At 44.3% G+C, this 17186-nt stretch overlaps 1 protein-coding gene and 6 non-coding genes across 7 annotated transcripts; 5 read left to right on the top strand and 2 right to left on the bottom strand.

The window, feature by feature from the left end:
* The first annotated feature begins 4303 nt into the window (after positions 1-4303).
* Positions 4304-4413, top strand: trnal-caa (transfer RNA leucine (anticodon CAA)). Its single transcript has 2 exons — positions 4304-4341; positions 4368-4413. It is a non-coding gene; the product is annotated as a tRNA-Leu (tRNA).
* Positions 4414-5157: 744 nt separating this feature from the next.
* trnak-cuu (transfer RNA lysine (anticodon CUU)) lies at positions 5158-5230 on the top strand. The gene has a single exon. It is a non-coding gene; the product is annotated as a tRNA-Lys (tRNA).
* Positions 5231-6687: 1457 nt separating this feature from the next.
* trnaa-agc (transfer RNA alanine (anticodon AGC)) lies at positions 6688-6760 on the top strand. Its single transcript has one exon. It is a non-coding gene; the product is annotated as a tRNA-Ala (tRNA).
* A 3710-nt stretch (positions 6761-10470) lies between these two features.
* LOC117375685 (uncharacterized) lies at positions 10471-13670 on the top strand (the record flags this gene model as incomplete). The annotated part of the gene is made up of 4 exons (XM_033971998.1): positions 10471-10775; positions 10838-11112; positions 11975-12169; positions 12721-13670. Coding segments are annotated over exons 1-4 (1725 nt in total), but the record flags the coding sequence as incomplete, so codon positions are not given.
* Positions 11305-11391, top strand: trnay-gua (transfer RNA tyrosine (anticodon GUA)). Its single transcript is given in 2 exon segments — positions 11305-11341; positions 11356-11391. It is a non-coding gene; the product is annotated as a tRNA-Tyr (tRNA).
* Positions 13671-15077: 1407 nt separating the features above from the next.
* On the bottom strand, positions 15078-15187 carry trnal-caa (transfer RNA leucine (anticodon CAA)). The gene is made up of 2 exons: positions 15150-15187; positions 15078-15123 (listed from the first exon to the last, which is right to left on the bottom strand). It is a non-coding gene; the product is annotated as a tRNA-Leu (tRNA).
* A 472-nt stretch (positions 15188-15659) lies between these two features.
* Positions 15660-15732, bottom strand: trnak-cuu (transfer RNA lysine (anticodon CUU)). Its single transcript has one exon. It is a non-coding gene; the product is annotated as a tRNA-Lys (tRNA).
* Between the last annotated feature and the right edge of the window lie 1454 nt (positions 15733-17186).

Below are 17186 nucleotides of genomic sequence, written 5' to 3'. Positions count from 1 at the left end.
GTGATGGGGGAACGCACGGTTCTCCGCTCGATGGTCTAGGTGATCGTCGGCCGGGGCAGACGTGTACAGGCAGAGGTACGTAGGCCACGACTGAAGCTTTCACAAATTCGACAAGAGGACAGATAACAGTTTTCTCATTATTTTTGTGCTTTTGCTTCAGTCAATTTCAGAACTCAAGCTCAAGCATCTTCAGCATGTCCTCCTCCAACTTCAGCATGTCCTTCTCCATCTTCAGCATGTCCTCCTCCATCTTCAGCATGTCCACCTCCTTCTGTAACTCTCCATCTTCAGCATGTTCTTCTCCACCTTCAGTGTGTCTTTCATCAGTTCTGAGTCCGACTTGGCCACAGTACATGCTTTTTTTTCTCACTTTTGATTGTTCAGAACCGTGAACAAATTGGGCAAACATATTCCTTTTTGAGTAATGAAACATCCAGTGAGAGAGTAACGTCTATTAAAAATAATCTAAAAATTTTCTAAAAAATAATTCACAGACGAGGTGGCCGAGTGGTTAAGGCGATGGACTGCTAATCTGTTGTGCTCTGCACGTGTGGATGTGAATCCCATCCTCGTTGAAAAACAGTGTTAATTAATTAAAAACAGCATATAAAGTATAACTAGCACCGAAGCTAATGGCTAACGACATATCCTGGTTTGTGTTGTTTCCTTACCCATAACCTCTCAATTCCACGACCTCTAAACCTACAGACACATATTGAGTCAAATCTGCCCCTTTGCTAGAGTCAGACTTGGCAACATTACATTAGTCTCTCACCTTCGATAGCTCAGTTGGAGGACTGTAGAATTTTAAACTCAAAGCCTTAGGTCGCATCTTAGGCATGTCTTCCAACATCTTCAGCATGTCCACCTTCTTCTCTATCTCTCCATCTTGGTGGCAAAGATGCTAAAAAGTGTTTTGGTGAGGATCGCGATAGTCCCAAGCACGTTTCTTAAACTTAAGTAAATTAAGTCTCAGGAAGTTAGCACCTAGCTAATGGCTAACAACAGTTCCTGGTATGCGGTGTTTCCTTGCCTACAGTCTCTCAACTCAACAGCAGCAGTTCTTTTTTGAAGATAGCACAAGGAGTACCCAGTAAACATCCAACATTACTGTAACCGCTGCCACATACGGGTGAAACAGAGGTACTTAAAGTGAATAGTTTTGTACCAACTGACAGCTTGTAAAGGAAGGGGGATTAGCTCAAATGGTAGAGCGCTTGCTTTGCAGGCGAGAGGTAGCGGGATCGATACCTGCATCTTCCAGTTGTATTTTAGACTGCAAGGCTCCCTTCAAGGTCTGGACTGTGGTGAGAGGATTGGAGGATATGCAAATTTTCCGTGTCTAAATCCACTCCACTGTCCACCTCTGTATGTATCTCTCAATCCTCAGTGTATACACCTCCATCTGTATCTATCTTCAGTGTGTCCAACTACTGTTTTTCTTAAAACAGAAACAGAAGATTTTCTATTGAAACCATCTAAATCACAAATGAGGTGGCCAATAGCTTCGATAGCTCAGTTCGTAGAGCTGAGGACTATGAAGTTCGAATGTGATATCCTTAGGTCGCTGGTTCAAAGGATGTGTTATTTATTTATTTATTTATTGTGGGGGCAAAATTAGAGAACTGTAAACCCCTGGTTCATGCGATCGACTGCAATTCGACTATACAATAAAACTGGACTCACTGTTCACAAAGAAATGTACAATAGCCATACCATTTTATACAAGGACCCTCTTTCTTCTGCCACGTTTAACTACTACTCTGGTCTAATTCAGTCAAACCAACATAACTCCAGGACTCTCTTCTCCTTTCTCAACAGCATCACTAAACCCCCTGACTCACTCCTCTACCACCTGCAATCCACCGACTTCTGTAATTCACTCATGTCATTCTTCACATCTAAGATCATTTACATCCACCAACACCTTACATCAGTGGTCCCCAACCACCGGGCCGTGGACCGGTACCGGTCCGTGGATCAATTGGGACCGGGCCACAGGCCGTCCAAGAAATAATTAATTATTTCCGTTGTATTTATTATCTGAGTCTGAACAATCGTTTATTTTGAAAAATCCTTTATTTTGAAAAATGACCGGATTCTCTCGGTTACATTTCCATCACTTGAGCGCCGACAACTTAACCCACAAATTAGCAAAATGAGTAAAAAACAGACGTCATTGGAAAGTTTCTTTTCGAAGGGGAAAAGGCCCAGTGAAGAGACAGAAAAAGAGCCAACTTCCAAGTAAAATAAAGCTTTTAACAGACAATACCAGGAGTTCTACTTGAACTATGGATCTATCGTGACAGGTGATTCCCACAGACCAAGCCCGCTCTGCATAATATGCGGCGACCAGCTCTGTAATGAGGCAATGAACCCTTCAAAACTGCTCCGCCACTTGGAGAGGGCCACAGTCACTCCAGTTCTTAAAAAACCTGGTTTAGACCCCAATGATTTCAACAACCTCCATCCCATTTTAAACTTACCTTTCATCTCCAAATTCCTTGAAGAAACCGTTGCCTCTCAACTACATGTCCACCTCAATAATAACAATCTCTATGAACAGTTTCAATCAGGCTTCCGACCCCTCCACAGCACAGAAACCGCACTCATGAAAATCAAAAATGACCTCCTCATGGCAGCTGATACCGGTTTACTCTCCATCCTCATCCTCCTCGATCTAACCGCAGCCTTCGACACCATCTCCCACAGCCTTCTCCTCCATAGACTATCCTCCATCGGTATCACTGATATCCCACTCACTTGGTTCACCTCATACCTCACCAACCGCACACAGTACATTAATTTAAAATCACACACATCCAACACCTTCCCTTTATCTGCTGGGGTTCCACAGGGCTCTGTCCTGGGGCCCCTCCTTTTTATCATCTATATCGAAACCTCTTGGTTTCATCTTCCGCAAGCACAACATTCACTTTCAGTGTTACGCGGATGACACCCAGCTCTTCCTTTCCTCCAGGCCCTCGTCATCACTCCCACCATCCTCCCTTATCCTCTGCCTACAGGAAATCAACACACGGTTCTCCACTAACTTTCTCATGCTAAACAGTTCCAAAACAGAAGTCCTCCTAGTAGACACCCCATCCACACTCTCCAAATCTAACAGCTTTTCAATCAACATCAACAACTCAACTGTCCATCCTTCCCCTAAGGTCAAGAGTCTGGGTGTCATCCTCGACAGTACACTTTTCCTTTCCGGTGACCACTGTCACCCGGTCTGCATATTTCCACTCCTCACACCACTGCCATTCTAGACCACAGCCTTGTAACTTCCCACATTGATTACTGTAACTCTCTTCTCCTTGGTCCCCCCAATAAATCCCAGAAACTGCAGCTCCTTCAGAACTCTGCAGCCTGGGTCATAACATGGACATGAAATCTGTAACTGTATTTCTCCATCTATAGCTTGTCCACCTCCGTCTGTATCTCTCCAACTTCAGTATGTCCTCCTTCACTTACAGCGTGTCCACCTCCATCTTCAACATGTGCACCTCTCTCTGTATCTCTCCATCTTCAGCATGTCCAACTCCATCTGTATTTCTACAACTTCAGCGTGTCCATAGCCTCTCAATTCCACAACTTCTCAACCTAAAGACACATATTGAGTCAAATCTTCCCCTTTGCTAGAGTCTGATTTGACAACAGTACATTGTTCTCTGACCTTCGATAGCTCGATAGAGTGAAGGACTGTAGAATTCCAAACTGAAATTCTTAGGTCGCTGCTTCAAATCCGGCTTGAATGGGGTGCTTCTTTTTTTTGCTTTTTTTGTGGTGCAAAAATAGAGAACTGTAAACCGCTGGTTCAGGCGATGGACTGCAAATCAATTGTGCTCTGTACATGTAGGTTTGAATCCCGTCCTCGTTGGTAGACAGTTTTTCTAAAGTAAGAGGTTTGTGTAAACACAGCATGCCACTATATTCATCCCTTTGTATCTGATCTTGAAATTGATTTTGAAATTGTTGTTTTCTCATCAAACTGATCAGTATATCCAATTCCAGCCTACATATTTGTACATGTGGGTGCATGTCTGTGTATGTTTATATATGTATATATGTGTATCTATGTATATATATTTTTCCTTCTCTCTTCGTTTGAAAGTGCCTGCTGTCTTACTGTGTTTTTGTGTAGTGTTTATATATGTTCTGAACTGCATAAAAAAAAAAAAAAAAAGATTTGAATAATAACAACAGATTATGAAATTGCAACTCTGCCACTAACGTAACGTAATGGATTAGGGCCTACATACTGACAGTGGACACCAAGACCTCCTAGCAGCAGGTGGTCAGGATGGCCGAGCGGTCTAAGGCGCCAGACTCAAGGTGAACACCTTCCTCATAACAGGGGCTTCTGGTCTCCACATGGAGGCGTGGGTTCGAATCCCACTCCTGACATCCCTCTTCTGAGGAGAATATGTTTTGAAATGTAGGCCATTTCATACACTGAATTAAAATCACATTAGTGCGATAATAAACTGCTCACTCTTACATCTCCAAAATGAAAGGCTTTGGTGTTCTCTCAAAAATATCTTTACATGTTTATTCAAAAGATGAACTGTGATGTGATGGTCAATGGTTGCAGAAGCACGTGGATTGTACTAAAGCACTGATTACTGATTATATATATGACCTGAGCTGAATCAGGGTACAGTACTCTAGATACATGCCCGGCTAGCTCAGTCAGTAGAGCATCAGACTCTTTCTCTCTTTTCTTCTTTCTTTATCTTTATTCATACAAGGGAATGAGAGCACTTGGGCTCTCTTTTTCATGGGTGCCCTATTTAAAATACAATACAAGCAGAAAAACAAGCAAAACAAACAAGTCCATATAAAACAGTAAAAACAGATTCAAGTTTGCATATATCAGTTTGTTAACAGATTATTAAATTGCAACTCTGCCACTAACGTATCCAGTTTTGCTTTTCCTTGGAGTGTATTCCATTTGGTGTAGAAAAACAGCTAAAAGCCCTCTCTTCCCATCATAATCTCAGTGTTATGGGTTCGAGCCCCAAGTTGGGCGAAAGTCCTTTTGAACTTGATTAACTGATAGCCTTAACAGCCACGTACAACCTGATCTCAAAAGTAATCTATAGCAAAACGTCTATTGTGATCTGACACAGGTCTTCCTGCTATCAGAGTGCCCGGCTAGCTCAGTCGGTAGAGCATGAGACTCTTAATCTCAGGGTCGTGGGTTCGAGCCCCACGTTGGGCGATGCAGCTTTTGAAATTGATCAACAGATAGCCATAATAACCACTGGTGACCAAATACATTGGAACACATGTACATCGTTTCATTCTTAATTGGAAGCAAGGGACATGTCAGACTTAAGGTAAAGCCCTAGCACATTTGAGGCGTGGCTTTAAGTCCCACTCCTGGCAATCTGTTTGACTTTGTTGTGCTCTGAGCAGATTGCAGGGATGTGGATGGCCTGAAGGGCTGCTTCACCGAAGGCTGAATATTGGTTAACTACAGTACTTCTCACGATCTTCTTGGATACACTACTATTGCTGCAGCTGTAAAATGACATCTCACATTCAAAGACCCTGCAAATGATGTACTAGTTATATGTGCTTTGTGCCAGTCCCAACAAGTAAGTATGAGTATGGTCATTTGTGCCATCTGCACTAAACTGGACACTTAATAACACTGGACACTTAATAACACCGGTCACTTTAATAAGCCACTTTGCACTGTTGTTCTGATGCTGCTATTGTACATATTTTCTCCCTTTAAGTATTTCATTTGATTTTTTCAAGCATATCTTTTTAACTTTGTGCATGCCCTTATTTGTATTTGTATTTATTCAGTGTGTTTATGTTGCACTTTTTCACCGAAGCAGGTTCCTAGTTTGTGAACTGTGTTCACAGACTATGGCAATAAAAGTCTTCTGATTCTGATTCTGAGAAATAATGGATTAGGGCCTACATACTGACAGTGGACACCAAGACCTCCTAGCAGCAGGTGGTCAGGATGGCTGACCGACAGCGCACCGCCCCCCTCTGGACTCTTTTCTCCACCCACCTCACCACCCACCTCAGACACCTCCACATGGTCGTTCCCCACCGCTTCAACAGGACTTTGCTTCCCCACAACACCCTCATCACTATCAATACCCAAGGACAACTCGATCTCCTTTTTTGACCCCCCTCAGAACAATGGACAGAGACTCCCATCTTGGTTCAGAAATTGCATGCTAATTCTCTTCTTAATTTCGTTCATTATGTCCTCATCTGCCCCATTCCCTCATGTCTCCTACCCTATTCCATAATATATATATATATATATATATATATATATATATATATATATATATATATATATATATATATATATATCTTATTTCTTATCTTATTTTTGTGTGTGTCCACCTCCAATTAAGGCATGTCTTCCTGAATCTTCAGCGTGTCCACCTCCTTCTCTATCTCTCCATCTTCGTGGTAAAAAGCTAAAACGTGTTTAGATGAGGATCGCGATAGTCCCAAGCACTTTTCTTAAACTTAACTAAATGAACTCTCAGGAAGTTAGCACCTAGCTAATGGCTAACATCACTTCCTGGTCTGTGGTGTTTCCTTGCCCACAGTCTCTCAAATCCACAGCAGCAGTTATTCTTTGAAGATAGCACGAGGAGTACCCGGTAAACATCCAACATTACTGTGACCGGTACCAAAGGGGGATTAGCTCAAATGGTAGAGCGCTCGCTTAGCATGCGAGAGGTAGCGGGATCGATGCCCGCATCCTCCAGTGGTATATTGTGGGGGTATAGCTCAATGGTAGAACTTTTGACAGCAGATCATGAGGTCTCCAGTTAAAATCTAGATGGCCTCTGTGTGGCTTTCTAGAAGGCAAATTTTGTATTACATGAAATTTGTAACTGTATCTCTCCATCTATAGCTTGTCCACCTCTATCTGTATCGCTCCAACTTCAGCATGTCCAACTACATTTGTATTTCGTTGAAAGACAGTTTTATTAAAGTACAAGGTATGTGTAAACACAGCATATAAAGTATAACTAGCACCTAAGGTAATGGCTAACGACATGTCCTGGTTTGTGTTGTTTCCTTGCCCATCGCCTCTCAATTCCACAACCTAAGGGTCAAAGAGAAATGCCCAGACATTGTCCATGAGAAGCAGCAGAAAAGTTTGGCACAGAAAGTAAAACACTCACTGAAAAGGTTTATCTATAAATGTCCATTTAGATAAACAGCAAAAAGTGTTTTGATGAGGATCACTATAGTCCCATGTGATTTCCTTAAATATAAGTAAATTAAGTCTCAGGAAGTTAGCACCTAGCTGATGGCTAACAACAGTTCCTGGTCTGTGGTGTTTTCTTGCCCAGTCTCTCAACTTCACAGCAGCAGTTCTTTTTTTTGAAGATAGAACGAGGAGTACCCAGTAAACATCCAACATTACTGTAACCGCAGCCACATACGGGTGAAACAGAGGTACTTAAAGTGAATAGTTTTGTACCATTTGTGGATCTCCTGTGGTCATCATAGGAGATCTCAGATGAAGCCTTTAGACCAACTGAGAAATTTGAATGGAGGGGGTTTAGCTCAAGTGGTAGAGTGCTCGCTTAGCATGCGAGAGGTAGTGGGATCAATGGCGAGAGGTTAAGGCGATGGACTGCTAATCCATTGTGCTCTGCACGCATGGGTTCGAATCCCATCCTCATCGAAAGACAGTTTTAATGAAGTACAAGTTGGAAATACAGCATAGAAAGTGTATCTAGCACTGAAGCTAATGACTATCGACATATCCTCTTTTGTGTTGTTTCTTTGCCCAGAGCCTCTCAATTCCACAACCTCTAAACCTATAGACACATATTGAGTGTATCTTCATCGTGTCCACCTCCATCTTCATCATGTCCACCTCCATCTTCATCGTGTCCACCTCCATCTTCACCGTGTCCACCTCCATCTTCACCGTGTCCCCCTCCATCTGTATCTTTCCATCTTCATAATGTCCACCTCCATCTTCAGCGTGTCCCCCTCCACTTGTATCTGTCCATCTACATCATGTCCACCTCCGTCTTCAGCATGTCCTCCTCCATCTTCAACGTGTGCAGGCAGAGGTACGTAGGCCACGACTGAAGCTTTCACTCACACAGGGTCACAATATCACTTGTGACAATTTTTTTACCAGCTATGACCTTGGACAAGAGCTTCTTAGGAGGAAACTTACCATGGTGGGCACAGTAAAGAAAAATAAACCTGAGCTGCCTGCTGAAATTTCGCAGGTGAAGGGCAGGGCTCCACTTTCCTCAAAGTTTTGCTTTACAGACACCACCGCTGTTGTCTCATATTGTCCAAAGAAGAACCGGAGTGTGGTACTTATGTCTACTCTGCACAGAGATGCAGCCGTGTCATCAGGAAGTGACAGAAAGCCCATAATTATCCTTGACTATAACAAAAACAAAGGCGGAGTGGACAACCTCGACAAGCTGACTGCCACCTACACTTGCCAGCGAATGACCAGAAGATGGCCAATGGCTGTGTTCTACAACATGGTTGATGTGTCTGCATATAATGCATTTGTGTTGTGGACCCACATCGACCAAGGTTGGAACTCAACCAAAAAATACAAGCGGAAAATTTTTCTTGAGGAGCTGGGAAATTCCCTTGTCAAGGCGCACATTGAGCGAAGACAGTGGGTGCCCCAAGATCCAGAGGCTGCAGCCTTGGTCAGACAGCTGCAGCGCTCTTCTAGCACTCCGTCCACGCCAAAGACCATGCATACCAGCATCCTCCTCAGCCAGCCCTGCCTCAATACCAGCCACAACCCCACTCAGGCCACCTGACTCTAAAAGGAAGAGGTGTCAGGTCTGCCCAAGCAGTAAGGACAGAACGACAAGTACATCGTGCTTCACCTGCAATAAATATCTCTGCAAAGAACACACTAAAAGTGTCACATTTTGCCACACATACATCTGAACACACACAAATACACAAGTTCTTGCATACACAAACTAGAAACTGATTTCAATTGCTTTGATTTGCTTGATTGTTTTGTTGATTATTTGACCTTGCAAATCTATATTTTTTTTTCTATGACATGTTCTGATTTTGATTTTGTGTTTAAAGTTTTATTGTTAAAAAAAAACAAAACTTTTTTGCCTCCTTCTCAGTATAAATATATATGGGTCAAAATCGACCCGTAACACCATAGATGTTACTACAGTTAAGAACATCAAAATGAAAACATAAATAAAACAAATTTATTTCAGAGATGTGTCTAATTCCCCTCAGTAACAGCCAAGTAACACACACACACACAAAAAAAAAAAAATTAAAAAAAATAATTATATTATTCTCTTGAGTTTCATTTTACCATTTTCTTTGTATTGAAATAGAGGGGCATACTGACAAAAAAAGAGGTGGAGAAGGCCACACTGAAGGTGGAGGAGGACATGCTTAAGATATATAACTTTGGACTTTTGGGACTTAAAACAAACGTGTTATGGATTTGAATTAGCACATAGCTAGTTAGCACATAGCTAATTAGCCTCCGTCCATCCCCTTAACCACTCAGCCACCTTGTCTGTGATTTTTCTTTAGGCCGTTTTAATAGAAACTCTCTCACTGGATGTTAAATACGTGAAGAGGAATCATCCTTTTGCCCGCTGTGTTTAAGGTTCTCTTTATTTGCCCCACAAGAAAAATATGCCTGAGGATGGAGAGATACAGACAGAAGTGGACAGTGCAGTGGATTTAGACATGGGAAATCTGCATATCCTCCAATCCTCTCACCACAGTGCAGACCTTGAAGGAAGCCTCGCAGTCTAAAACATAACAGGAGGATGCGGGCATTGATCCCACTACCTCTCGCATGCAAAGCAAGTGCAAAGCAAGTACCAAAAGTCCAAGGTTAAAACTTATCCTGTGATTTCTATTTAGGCCGTTTTAATAGAAACTCTCTCACTGGATGTTAGATACATGAAGAGGAATCATCACTTTGACCACTGTGTTTAAGGTTCTCTTTATTTGCCCCACAAGAAAAATAAGCTTAGCTTTTCTTCAAATATCAATGTTGTATTCTGTGTTTTAAGAAAGACAAAAGTTGGAGATGGGAACACTGAAGATAGATACAGAAGATACAGATGGAGGTGGATACCGCGAGGATGGAGAGATACAGACAGAGATGGACAGTGGAGTGGATTTAGACATGGGAAATCCGCATATCCTCCAATCCTCTCACCACAGTCCAGACCTTGAAGAGAGCATTGCAGTCTAAAACAATGAGAGGATGCGGGCATCGATATGACTACCTCTCACATACTAATCAAATGCTCTACCATTTGAGTTAATCCCCCTTCCTTTACAAATTGTCAGTTGTTCTAAAGGCTTCATCTGGGATCTCCTACGATGACCACAGGGGATCCACAAATGGTACAAAACTATGCACTTTAAGTACCTGGCTATGCACTTTAAGCCCCGGCATGCCTCAGCGTGGACATGCGGAGAGCGGACGACCAGTACAAAGTGCTGGGCATCCTGATGGGGAAAGACGAGGTGGTCTGTGCCCTACTGAAGATCGGGCAGACCATCTCGCTCTGGAACCTCAGGGCGCTCACTGTAAAAGGGAAGGTGCTGGTCGTCAACGCCCTCTGCATGTCCACGCTGGTGCACACGCTGACAGTGCTCCACCTGCCGGGCGACGTCGCAAACAGACTGAGAGGGACCGTCGGCCGCTTCATTTGGAGGGGGGAGAGGACGCTCGTGGCCCACGATACCTGCGTGGGGGGGCGACGACAGCGGGGGTCTGGGACCTGTGGACCTAGTCAAAAAAAAGAACGCCCTAAGACTAAAATTGGTCCGCAAGTTCTGGGACCCTCCTCTGTCACGCCCCCTGGAAACCCTTCTTTGGCCACTCCATGGCCCTGGAAGGCAGCCAGGGTATATATAAGCTCTGCCAGATGCTGCCACCTTCGATGCTGGACGGCCTGCCCCCATTCGAACGGGAGGCGTGGACGGCGTGGCGAACGCTGCGGCCCTGGGCGATCGCCACGCCAGCCACGACCGAGCAGCTGTCCAGCATCTCCCTGCGGTTCAACCCGGATCTCCTGTCCAGCCCACCCGCCCCTCAGGAGTACATGAGTACAACTCCATCTGTATTTCTACAACTTCAGCGTATCCACCTTCATTTTCAGCATGTCCACCTCCATCTGTATCGCTCCAACTTCAGCGTGTCCATAGCCTCTCAATTCCACAACCTCTCAACCTACCTATATTGAGTCAAATCTTCCCCTTTGCTAGAGTCTGATTTGACAACAGTACATTGTTCTCTGACCTTCGATAGCTCAGTTGGTAGAGCGGAGGACTGTAGAAATCCAAACTGCAATCCTTAGGTCGCTGGTTCAAATCCGGCTTCAAGGAGGTGCTGATTTTTTTCTTTTTTTTGTGGTGTAAAAATAGAGAACTGTAAACCGCTGGTTCAGGCGATGGACTGCAAATCAATTGTGCTCTGTACATGTAGGTTTGAATCCCGTCCTCGTCGGTAGACAGTTTTTCTAAAGTAAGAGGTTTGTGTAAACACAGCATACCATTATTATCATCCCTTTGCATCTGATCTTGAAATTGATTTTGAAATTGTTGTTTTCTCATCAAACTGATTAGTATATCCAATTCCAGCCTACATATTTGTACATGTGGGTGCATGTCTGTGTATGTTTATATATGTATTTCCACATAGACAATGTCAACTCCAAACCCGCTGCTGAATTCATAAACCTTCTTCAATGCTTCAACATCACTCAATATGTCAATTTCCCCACTCACACTCACGGTCACATTCTTGATCTGGTTTGCTCCACTGGTCCCACAATAAACAATCTTTCCAGCCATAACCTTTGCATATCTGACCACCTTGCCATAACCTTTAACATACAAATTCCCCTCACAGCCCATAAAGCAAAACGCACAATAACTTTCAGAAATATAAAATCCATTGACTCTCCAGCTCTTTCTGTTCTACTCTCCTCCAAACTGGCTACCTCCCCTCCCTCTCTGTCTGAAAACCCTTCTGAACTTGTTTCTCACTACAACAACACCCTATCCTCCTGTCTTGACGAACTGGCCCGCACCAAAACTAAAACCGTCTCTTTCACCCATACTGCCCTCTGGTACACCCCTGAGCTCCATCAAATGAAGTCCCGTAAGCGCCAGCTTGAGAGACTGTACAAGAAATCTGGTTTAACTGTCCATCTCCAAAGACTACATACAGCAATATAAAGATACACTAAACTCTGCCCGGTCCAAATATTACTCCAACCTCATCCACTCCGGCTCCAATAACCCCAAAGTTCTCTTTTCCGCAATAAACACACTCCTAAAACCCAACTACAACACCTCATCTTCCTTCACCACTGACAAATGCAATCAATTTCAATCCTTCTTTCAGTCCAAAATAGATTCCATTTACAGTTCAATAGACCTCTCCTCCTCCCACACCGCTCCACCTGATCCTCTTCCGCCCCTTCAACAGCTCTCTCACTTCACACCCATTTCCCCTGCTCACCTGACAAAACTTTTTTCCGGCATTAAACATTCTACATGCTCCCTGGATCCCATTCCCTCTCCTCTCATCAAAGCCTGTCTTCCTGTACTCTCTCCACTGATCACCCAAATCAAAAACTCCTCCCTCTCCTCCGGTTCTGTCCCACAGTCTCTCAAGCTGGCTGCTATCACCCCCCTCCTCTTCCATAGCCCCCCTGCAGCAGGGAGTCCCCCAAGGTTCGGTGCTTAGTCCTCTCCTCTTCATTCTCTACATCCTCCCCCTCGGCAACATCATTCGTCGTCACGGTCTCCGTTTTCACTGCTACGCTGACGACATCCAACTTTACATTTCCACAACATCCATCAACCCCACAATCCACTCCACTCTCACCCACTGCCTAACAGACATTAAAAACTGGATGAATCACAACTTCCTCAAACTTAACAGCGACAAAACAGACTTCATCATCATCGGTCCACACAACATCGCCAAATCCTCACAACACTTCACCCTCCACTTTGACAACACCACACTCTCTCCATCCTCACTCATCCGTAACCTCGGTGTGCTCCTCGACCCCACTCTTTCATTTGAACCCCACGTCAAGCACATAACCCGGACTGCATTCTTTCACCTCAAAAACATAGCCCGTCTCCGCCCATCACTCACCTTCTGTGCCGCTGAAACTCTCATCCACGCATTCATTACATCCAGAATCGACTACTGCAATAGCATCCTCTACGGTACACCATCCAAAACCCTCAACAGACTACAGTACATTCAGAACTCTGCTGCCCACCTCCTCACCCACACCCGCTCACATGAACACATCACTCCTGTCCTCCACAAGCTCCACTGGCTCCCCGTCCCTCAGCGCATCCACTTCAAAATCCTTCTTATCACATTCAAAGCTCTCCACAACCTGGCCCCTCCTTACCTCACAGACCTGCTCCACCACCACACTCCATCTCGCTCCCTCCGCTCCTCCAGCTCCAACCTCCTGTCCCTGCCCTGTAGGACCAAGCTCCGAACCTGGGGGGACAGAGCCTTCTCCATCGCTGCCCCGACCCTCTGGAACTCACTACCAAAACCCCTCCGTGACTGCTCTGACCTCCCCACCTTCAAGAAAGAACTCAAAACTCACCTGTTCAAAATCGCTTTTAATGCTTGACTTTATGTTGTAAATTTTTGTGATATTTTATTATTATATCCACTGTGAAGTGACTTTGAGTGTCCTGAAAAGCGCTATATAAATAAAATTTATTATTATTATTATTATGTATATACATGTATATATGTGTATCTATGTATATATATTTTTCCTTCTCTCTTCGTTTGAAAGTGCCTGCTGTCTTACTGTGTTTTTGTGTAGTGTTTATATATGTTCTGAACTGCATAAAAAAAAAGAAAAAAGAATTGAATAATTTTAACAGATTATTAAATTGCAACTCTGCTACTAACGTAACGTAATGGATTAGGGCCTACATACTGACAGTGGACACCAAGACCTCCTAGCAGCAGGTGGTCAGGATGGCCGAGCGGTCTAAGGCGCCAGACTCAAGGTGAACACCTTCCTCATAACAGGGGCTTCTGGTCTCTATCAACTGAGCTATCGAAGGTCAGAGAATAATGTATTGTTGTCAAATCGGACTCTAGCAAAGGGGCAGATTTAACTCAAGATGTGTTTGTAGGTTTAGAGGTTGTGGAATTGAGAGGCTATGGGCAAAGAAACAACACAAACCAGGATATGTTGTTAGCCATTAGCTTCAGTGCTAGTTATACTTTATATGCTGTATTTCCACCTTATACTTCATTAAAACTGTCCTTCGACAAGGATAGGATTCAAATCCACGCGTGCAGAGCACAATGGATTAGAAGTCCATCACCTTAACCACTCGTCCACCTCGTCTGTGGCTCAGTTTTACGTTGTTTTAATAGATGTTACTCTCTCACTGGACGTTACGTTACACAAACAGGAATATGTTTGCCCAGTGTGTTCATGGTTCTGAACTATCAGATCTGGACTGTGGTGAGAGGATTGGAAGATATGCGGATTTCCCGTGTCCCATCCCCGGCCCGGGGGTACTCCCCCCGAGGGCCGGCGCACCACGGAGTGGAGCACCTTCCCCAAGGAAGGACCCCCATTTGACTCCGATGGCGAAACGGAGGGCCATGTTAGAGACCGGGGTCCGTCGGCAGGTTAGGTTGGCGGCCGCGAAGCGCCCCTGAAGCGCCCCCAGGCGGCCTTCATGTCAAAGTCGCCGGTGGCGCCCAGCAGGTCGCCGACCCGGACGAACCCCGCTCTCTCAAAGTTCTCACTCCTCATGCACTCCCGAGGGGCGGACGGGCTCGACAGGAGGTCCGGGTTGAACTGCAGGGGGATGCTGGACAGCTGCCCTGCCGTGGCCGGCGCGGTGATCGCCAAGGGCCTCAGCACCCACCACGCCGCCCACACCTCCCGTTCAAATGGGGGCAGGCTGTCCAGCATCGAGGGCGGCAGCTCTATGGCCTATGGTATGGTATAAAATGGCCTACATTTCAAAATATATTCTCTGCAGAAGAGGAATGTCAGGAGTGGGATTTGAACCCACGCCTCCATGTGGAGACCAGAAGCCCCTGTTATGAGGAAGGTGTTCACCTTGAGTCTGGCGCCTTAGACCACTCGGCCATCCTGACCACCTGTTGCTAGGAGGTCTTGGTGTCCACTGTCAGTATGTAGGCCCTAATCCATTATTTCTGATGGCACAAATGACCATACTCATACTTACTTGTTGGACTCGCACAAAGCACATATAACTAGTACATCATTTGCAAGGTCTTTGAATGTGAGATGTCATTTTACAGCTGCAGCAATAGTAGTGTATCCAAGAAGATCGTGAGAAGTACTGTAGTTAACCAATATTCAGCCTTCGATGAAGCAGCCCTTCAGGCCATCCACATCCCTGCAATCTGCTCAGAGCAACAACAAAAGTTGAACAGATTGCCAGGAGTGGGACTTAAAGCCATGCCTCATATGTGCTAGGGCTTTACCTTAAGTCTGACATGTCCCTTGCTTCCAACTAAGGATGAAACGATGTACATGTGTTCCAATGTATTTGGTCACCAGTGGTTATTATGGCTATCAGTTGATCAATTTCAAAATCTGCATCGCCCAACGTGGGGCTTGAACCCACGACCCTGAGATTAAGAGTCTCATGCTCTACCAACTGAGCTAGCCGGGCACTCTGATCATGGGAAGACCTGTGTCAGATCCCAATAGACGTAGTGCTATAGATGACTTTTGAGATCAGGTTGTACGTGGCTGTTATGGCTATCAGTTAATCTAAAGGACTCTCGCCCAATTTGGGGCTCGAACCCATAACACTGAGATTATGATGGGAAGAGAGGGCTTTTAGCTGTTTAGCTGCTACACCAAAATGGAATACACTCCAAGGAAAAGCAAAACTGGATATGTTAGTGGCAGAGTTGCAATTTAATAATCTGTTAACAAACTGATATATGCAAACTTGAATCTGTTTTTACTGTTTTATATGGACTTGTTTGTTTTGCTTGTTTTTTCTGCTTGTATTGTATTTTAAATAGGGCACCCATGAAAAAGAGAGCCCAAGTGCTCTCATTCCCTTGTATGAATAAAGATAAAGAAAGAAGAAAAGAGAGAAAGAGTCTGATGCTCTACTGACTGAGCTAGCCGGGCATGTATCTAGAGTACTGTACCCTGATTCAGCTCAGGTCATATATATAATCAGTAATCAGTGCTTTAGTACAATCCACGTGCTTCTGCAACCATTGACCATCACATCACAGTTTATCTTTTGAATAAACACATAAAGCTATTTTTGAGAGAACACCAAAGCCTTTCGTTTTGGAGATGTAAGAGTGAGCAGTTTATTCTTATAAAATGTCAACACCCTCTTCCAAAAATCTCACCAAATCATCATCTAAATGGCCATTTCTGTCCACTGCCAAGTTTACAAACATAGATTGTGGGGGTATAGCTCAATGGTAGAACATTTGACAGCAGATGATGAGGTCTCCAGTTAAAATCTCGATGGCCTTTGTGTGACTTTCAAAAAGTGCAATTCATATTACATTAAATCTTTATATGTATCTCTCCATCTACATCATGTCCACCTCCATCTTCAGCATGTCCTCCTCCATTTTCAACGTGTGCAGCCAGAGGTACATAGGCCACGGCTGAAGCTTTGACAAATTCTACAAGAGGACAGATAACAGTTTCCTCATCACGATAGGATCCTCATCACGATAGGATCACGATAGTCCCAAGCACTTTTCTTAAACTTAAGTAAATTAACTCTCAGGAAGTTAGCACCTAGCTAATGGCTAACATCAGTTCCTGGTCTGTGTTGTTTCCTTGCCCACAGTCTCTCAACTTCACAGCAGCAGTTATTTTTTGAAGATAGCACGAGGAGTACCCACTAAACATCTCAGATGAAGCCTTTAGACCACATGTGTCAAACTCAAGGCCCGGGGACCAAATGCCATGTCAGTTTATCACAAAAACCGGTAAAAAAACAAGTTAAAAAGTAAGTACGTTTATTTTACATAACATTCAGTAACATTTAGTGACATTTACACTGCCGCACAGTCACATCTGGCCCTTGATGGCGGCCATTTTGCTGATGTGGCCCCCAGTGAAAATGAGTTTGACACCCTT

Source organism: Periophthalmus magnuspinnatus, chromosome 9 (assembly GCF_009829125.3).
Source record: "Periophthalmus magnuspinnatus isolate fPerMag1 chromosome 9, fPerMag1.2.pri, whole genome shotgun sequence".
Taxonomy (NCBI): Eukaryota; Metazoa; Chordata; class Actinopteri; order Gobiiformes; family Gobiidae; genus Periophthalmus; species Periophthalmus magnuspinnatus.
Note: the sequence above shows the minus strand (reverse complement) of the source record. Positions and strands in the feature narration are given on the sequence as shown.